Source organism: Phaethon lepturus, unplaced genomic scaffold (assembly GCF_000687285.1).
Source record: "Phaethon lepturus isolate BGI_N335 unplaced genomic scaffold, ASM68728v1 C14067825, whole genome shotgun sequence".
NCBI classification, from domain to species: domain Eukaryota; kingdom Metazoa; phylum Chordata; class Aves; order Phaethontiformes; family Phaethontidae; genus Phaethon; species Phaethon lepturus.
Genome location: NW_010576286.1, coordinates 1 through 7,115, shown reverse-complemented (window position 1 = coordinate 7,115; position 7,115 = coordinate 1). Strand labels below are relative to the sequence as shown.

At 36.9% G+C, this 7,115-nt stretch overlaps 1 protein-coding gene across 1 annotated transcript; it reads right to left on the bottom strand.

Moving 5' to 3' along the window:
* Positions 1-1,123: 1,123 nt before the first annotated feature.
* On the bottom strand, positions 1,124-6,841 carry LOC104614128 (anoctamin-10-like; the record flags this gene model as incomplete). Its single annotated transcript, XM_010295682.1, has 4 exons — positions 1,124-1,306; positions 2,284-2,358; positions 3,844-3,899; positions 6,272-6,841. Coding segments are annotated over 4 exons (884 nt in total), but the record flags the coding sequence as incomplete, so codon positions are not given.
* Between the last annotated feature and the right edge of the window lie 274 nt (positions 6,842-7,115).

Here is a 7,115-nt window from a genome sequence, read left to right as displayed (position 1 = left end):
ACCTGATGCCAAGACACAGCTTTTGGAGCTATGCTGGGCTATTTGCAGGCACACTGCTAGACTTGTGCTGATTTAGTACTCCAGACAGGCTCTAACTTGGAGATTTCTGCTGTGTCCTCCATTGAAGGATAGACATGCTCTCTAAATCTATCTCCCCCCATATAAAATTCCAAGGAGGAATGTAAGTACTAACCTTTGTCCAGTTTTCAACTGCAAAGGTAGTATTTCTTTTCCCTCTTTCCATTTCATGGCACTTTATGCAGGAAGAGAGGAATCTTACACGGTATTAATGCCAAATTTCAAACAGCTATTCTCTACCTTTTACATAAACGGTACACTATCTACATATAATTCTTATTCTGTGAAAAGTATAAATCATACCGTCTTAAGCCTCTTGTGTCTATGCCTGCAGCATCTGATCAAGTTGTCAGCCAGTCTACAAGGCCTTAACACACACACACACACAGAGTAACATCTACTTTGTCAATTCCTTTAGAACTGCAAGTAATGAATCACATGGAATCTGTTAAATACAATTAAGAATTATACTGCGTAAGAGGTGGTCAGGTACAGAACTAGAAAGACAGCGAATGCCACAGCTGTAGTTTCAGGAAGCAAGAGCTTCCAGCAGTAGTATTGCTTTGAAGAGTTGGTCTCTTCTTGCCCTCTCCATTTCTGGCCCCACCCAGACAGAAGCACACTCTCTCAGTTTAAACAGTATCATTGCAAAAACAAACTAAATCAGCAACAGCCTCCCTGTTCCCTGTGCCAGTCTACTCATCCTCACAGCCTTCAGACTACCCATCCTCGTAGTCTTCAGGCTACCCTTGGAAGTTAAGGGCGTATTACACAAATACTTCTTCCAGTGATACGGGGTTAGGTGGCTCCAGATTCAGATGTTCATTCCTACCCCTTTGCGGTGGTGTGACTGGGATCCTGCACTGTATTAGTTTCTTGATCCAGTGCACCATATAGATGTACAAACAACACTACCAGTAAAATTGATGAAGCTGGAAATACGCTACCAGGACAGCCAGCCAGAAATATTTTAGGTTGCACTGGCTGATGTCTCTGCCAAATACAGCCCAGAAACTTTTAACTCTTTTACAACAGTGAAACGTACAAAGTAAGTGCCCATTTCTTTCTCCAAGTTGACTTGTTCGACTAATGACAGGTCCGTATCTGTTTTCAGAAAACACATGCGTTTCTTCATCCTCTTCTTATGTCTCTTTTGGAGCCAGTAAGGAAGCAAGGATTCTGCAAACTGATTAAGGATCTGCGAAGTTATCAGCAAAGTCGCCAAGCTCTTAAGTTAAAAAAAAAAAAGTAAAAATTAATAGAACTGTGGTAAACCCATGATCATTTCCAATTTTTTGCATTCTAGTAACACTGTTATTATACTATGACAAAAGAAGGCCAGCCTAACAAAATTAGAAATAGCGTATGAAAAGTAGAGCTGCTCTAGTTCCCATCCTTTGCTATGTGCTGAAAAGGACAAAATAGGAGTTAGATGTCTAAATATTGTGCAGATCTGGATGTATCTTGGAGACAGTATGCAAAGTCCAATGAAAGGTAAAGATACACACTTAACATATGCAAACACCAATCACAAAGCTAAACAATGAACTTTTTTCTATTTTTTTTCCTTGCTGTTTACCTTAAAATATAGGAATTTTCATGAATGTCATGTCTGGTATACATACATCAAGTGTTTTGCTAGAGATCTCTTTAGAGGAACAGAGATCTTGAAGCTCTTGTTGTTTTGTTCACTAGATTTAAAGCAAAAATATTCTCCTTATACCAGATTTTCATGCATTTGAGCCTGAAAGATGTTAACAACAGAAAGCTGATTTAAAATACCAACCACAAATTATTTTTGCTTTTATTTGTTCTCAGCTCCTCATTGTATTCATAAACTTAATCATTCCCCTATCCTCAAGAGTCCCTTATTAAGGACAGTACAGAGAAATCAATTTTCTAACATAAAGGGAAAGAAGGAACAAATGAAAACTTTCTAACCTCATCTGTGTGAAGGAATAATCAATTATTTGAAAACAGTTCCTTATTTATATAGAGGGAAAGAATTGCTCCACTCTGTTATGATTCTGCAACTGTGCTAGAGGAACTGAAATATGGAAACTGGGTTTCTAAGAAAATATATATGAAATATATTCATTGTCAAGTTAATATTTTTGAAAAACAATTAAAAAATAAAGTCCTGTTTCAATCAATCCTTAATTTTCCTAGATTCAACAACATTCTTAAGATATTCTTGGAACTCACCTGCCTCAAAAGCTTCATATCAAACAGCACAAAGGCAATGTAGAAGAGAGATGCAAAACAATTTAAGAAGTTGAACTACAAATAAAAATATTTTTTATTAGTACTCACACAAAAGTTCAAATGCAGAATACAATCTAACTTAACAGTTACCTTGACTAAATAGCTTCCATGCAGATGTAAACTGTTCATTAAAATTTTCTTTACCATTTTTAAAACTTGAGTCAGAAACTTTTTCAGTATCAGTCTGATTCAGATTTTCATTTGACAGGCTTAATGCTTTCTTAAAGCACAGTATACAAAGAGAACTACACTTCAGTTATGAAATGTGGACATTAAAAACACATCACCTTTTACTTAACTTTCAGCTTTTGGGAGTTTCCCCACAGGTAATGCAATAAAAGGGACATATTGATCTTAATTTAGGGTAATGCTTTTTTTCAAAGTAATACTTTACCAAAATATATGTGTTGGAAGACATCTCTCTCAATATGTACAACTGTTCCTCAATATGTTAGTTGAGCTATATGTTTAATCAAGAGGTTTTATGACCAAGAGAAATATTCCCTACTTCTAAAATGAGACATAATCACAGTATTGTACCTGAAAAACCATAATCAGTTTCCTACTGAAGTTTTCTACTTGCTATCAATGCTGGAGCTCCTTTTTTGGAGCTCATGGACAACACAGAAAAAATTGGGGAGTGCAGAGAGCAACTCATAGGGTGAAGGGGGGGGGGCAGCTTGCATTTGACATTTCATAATTTTTAAAAATTATTTTATATAAATTTCCTATGGGAAAAAATCTCTAGTTTTAACTCTAGAGATTACCAAGTAACTAAAAGATAACAAGCAGATAAAAAAAAAAAGCATGATGAGGAAAAAAACAAGGAACTCTGGAAGAGAATTAAACAATCTTTTCAAAAAGGAAACAAGAATAAATCTCAAAATCAGCCAATCTTTACAACTGCTTTTACTGAACATCTTATATGGGAATTCAAGATTTACAGTACGGTTTCTTAGAATCAGTGTTGCATCTGGATATACACCTAAAAGAGCAAGCAAACATATATACATACACACACAAATGCTACTTGTTCAGTGCCACAAAGTAAATAGATCAGTATATACTATAAAGGGTATAGGAGCAGATTGATGGACATGTATCTCCAGCCTTATCTGAATGTTAGTACAGGTGGAAGTTAATACATGAACTTTTAAAAATACGTTTAACCATAAAATCTCGCAAAAAGTTAAAGGAATAGTTCCCAGTTGAAGACAGGGCCACATCAATTAACAGAAAAACTTAGAGATACAGTATCCTAATGAAAGAACAAATCAATACAAATAAAAACTCAACTCTCCACTATAAAAAGAGGCATCCAAAACAGTCTAGCAGTTACTGCAACCACAACAGAAATCCTGCTTGCTCTGATATTTGTGGTAGTATTTGGCCATGAACAAAATTGTAAGTCAGCGAGGTAACGTCTGGAAAGCACTAATAAAACACATGACAAGTGCTCTTTTTAAATAATGTTAAAAGCTGCTTATGCCACATACTTACCACTAAAACCTTCAGAATTAAATGATTCTGATACGAAGATTCCAGTCTGTGATTTTCTAAAATACAGACAAAATTATTGATTAGTGAAGAGCAGAAGCACTTATGATACACTAGACATTGCTATATAAAGCGTAAACAGGCATTTTTCCTCCATCTAAAAACTAAGCTAATAGTTTATGGGGAATGGTTCTTCCAACACATTATAGCAAAAATAATTCATACTGTACCAGTATCTCGCTTAACCTATAAAGCTAACCTGATGCCCAATATTGACATACATATTTTTGGCTACAACTCTGGTATTTTTTCTACTGCAAAGGTTTTTCCTTTTACATCTTTCTTTCTCAGAAGAGCTGTTTTATAACAGAAAAAACATCCATCATTCTTAACACTTAATAAAATGTGCCCAGTTTTTCTTTGTCTGAACAAATGCAAAACTAATTGGAATACATTATGAAAAATAACAATACCAGATTTGATTCAAAACCAGTAGATGTTCACAGAAATACTCCCATCCATCACTAAGGAATTTAGGTCAGACCCCAAGCTCTAAAGCAAGACTAGAGTACACAAAGTTCAACAGATGCATTACTCATTCTAAAACTAGGATTTTTTCAGTTCATTCAAGATAAACTGTCAGACGCTGATGTTTGAGGAAGACTGGTTACTAGATGGAAGGAAAGGGAAGTGAATGGGAGATTTCCCATTTCTTTTTGTTATTTTGTCAGATTGTACCTTTAAAGCCCTGGCTAAGCAGTAACTGTGGAGGCAGCACACTAGCATGAGCTGTGCCAACAAGGCTGAAAGGAAAGACCGTCACCTACGGACCTCGCTGAGGACAGAATAGCAGAGTTCTACTCTGAAAGGCATGAAGTTGGGCCTGACACATGCAAGATGCACTCAAGGGACAGAATGCAATTTCTTACTTTTAGCTTTCACTAAACAATCAGTTCTCATGATAAATGCATGCAAGAGGTGTCCTTAAAAAAACCCCCGATTCTTCCCTATGCTTTGCCTGTTTAGCTGTTTAAGTCAGATCTTAGCTGAAAATATGCCAGCTGGGAGGAGAGCCAGATCAGCTCTTCATCCTATTCACACCATGGCAGCATACACATGTTGGATAGCACAAAAAGACACAAGCTATCAGTGTAGTGAGTTAAATAAATACTGTTGCTGCTGAATATAAACATCAGCTTAAATCCAAAAAATCCATGTTAAAAACAAATTTGGGATTACTTGTTCAAGACATTTTAGTCTACCTGATCAACACAACTGGGCATTTTGCATAAAGGCTTTGTCTTGCAATACAGTAAAAAAAATTAAACAGAACAGTCAACTGAAACTTAGATATGAAATTAAAAGTCATTATTTAGATAAAACCCCTTGAACAGTCATAAACAAATCAAGAAATTGCTTGCTTTTACTACTGCTGCTGTCAAGTTGAATTTGCTGAGCAAATCATTTTGGCACGCATAACCAGCCCCCACTTCAACATCTCTCTTTATTCTGTCTTCGGCATCAATCTCCCTTTTGCTTAATCTTTCTCAGGTTTATTTTCTGGGCCTCCAGCTTTAGTAACCTGGATTCTGTCCTGTAAACGTATGCCATATTGAGCTACACAAACCACTTAACTTCCCCTTGGCTTCATCTATTAACTTTGTGTGAAATTGACTGCACATGTATATAGAACTGCTAAAATTCAAAACAAATACTAATATTTCACTATCTTCATGTTAGATTACAAAACATAGGGCCCACTGTTGAATAAGTCACATGCACATGGAAAACAAGACCATCTATTGTAACATTTCTCTTCTGAGAGTGCCCAGAGGAAAATATTTTGATAGGGATGTGAATTCTTAGTCTTTGTTATATATATAGCATACACAAATACTCTCATATGACATTTAGCTAGTGGTTTTAGATTTTGTTCCATTATCTCAGTGCCTCTGTCCTCTGCACAGATATATCAGTAGACAAAGATGTATTCAGCAAACTCAGTTGTGGATGCAAGCTGCCAGGACAGCCCCTCCTGCCATACACCTTTGAGCTCCCATCCTCACAGTCTCACCTCATCCCTTTTGCCAGCACTATGGCAGATACAGACAAACAAGGAGGTAAATTGGGGAAGGGGGACTTCTGCACCAATAGCAGAGAGAGGCTGAGGAGGAAGGCAGGATCACCCCTTTTGACAGCATGCTAGACTCAGACCAAATTAAACCAAACATGAAACTGCAGTCTCAGAACACTAAAATAAATGTAGGAAACTAAAATGGCCATCTCTTTTACGCCACAGTAAAAATCTACTTCAGGAAATTTCTTTAGCTTTCCATTGAACAAGAACTCACAGTAATGTATTCTACAAAGAAACAAATTCTAAACATCTGGGATTCTAATTTTAGGGAAGAAGAATAAACAACTTTCTTACCCCATGATGTTAAGAATTCAGCAGCATACCGATAGATACGGTTCATAATTTCAATCACAACAGCATATATGATACTGGGCACAAAGAGCATCAAGCTGCTGAATTTAGACTCATTCTCTTCATGATAATCCAGAGCCCACTGTTCCAAGTCAAAGTAAATCATCATCACGTACAGTGAGAAGTAGAGGCAAAGGCACACAAATGGTAAGGACACCAGATAAATCCGTATCTGTCTCTTAATACTCGAGTACACTGGTTCCTCCCTCCCAGTGACAGGATTGATACCCAGGACACCATGGAAGCCTGGTCGTGGTTCTTCAAACTGTCTCTTCATCAACAGCGTCCCCCAACGGTATGTCATGATGGCGCAAATCCGCTTCCAAACTTCCAGTATCACAGTGGACCAGAGCAGATTGAATGTGGCAAACATCACATATTTGTCATAGTCTTCCCATGCAAACACGTAATAAGGAATCCCAATGACAGCCATTGGAATCAAAGCAAATGTGAAGTACTCTAAGAAGCCAAAGTAGAGCGCGATGGTTTCACCAAAGTAGCAGCGTATCTGATCTGCAGAGAAAAATGAATCAGTTAAGACTGCACTTAACAGTATAATATCAAACTTGACTTTACATGAATCCCTTGGCCCAAATTTTCTTTTCTAAATAACACAACGAATATTATTTCCTTTTTGTTCCTCCTTCTCCCATGTTCCAAAACCTCAGAAGGTTTTCTGAAAAATGTTTATGTTATGTAATATACACACACACACACAAACATACATTCAGATGGTAGGGAAGTCAAATATCTCAATACCTACCATATCAACACCATATATCCGGGG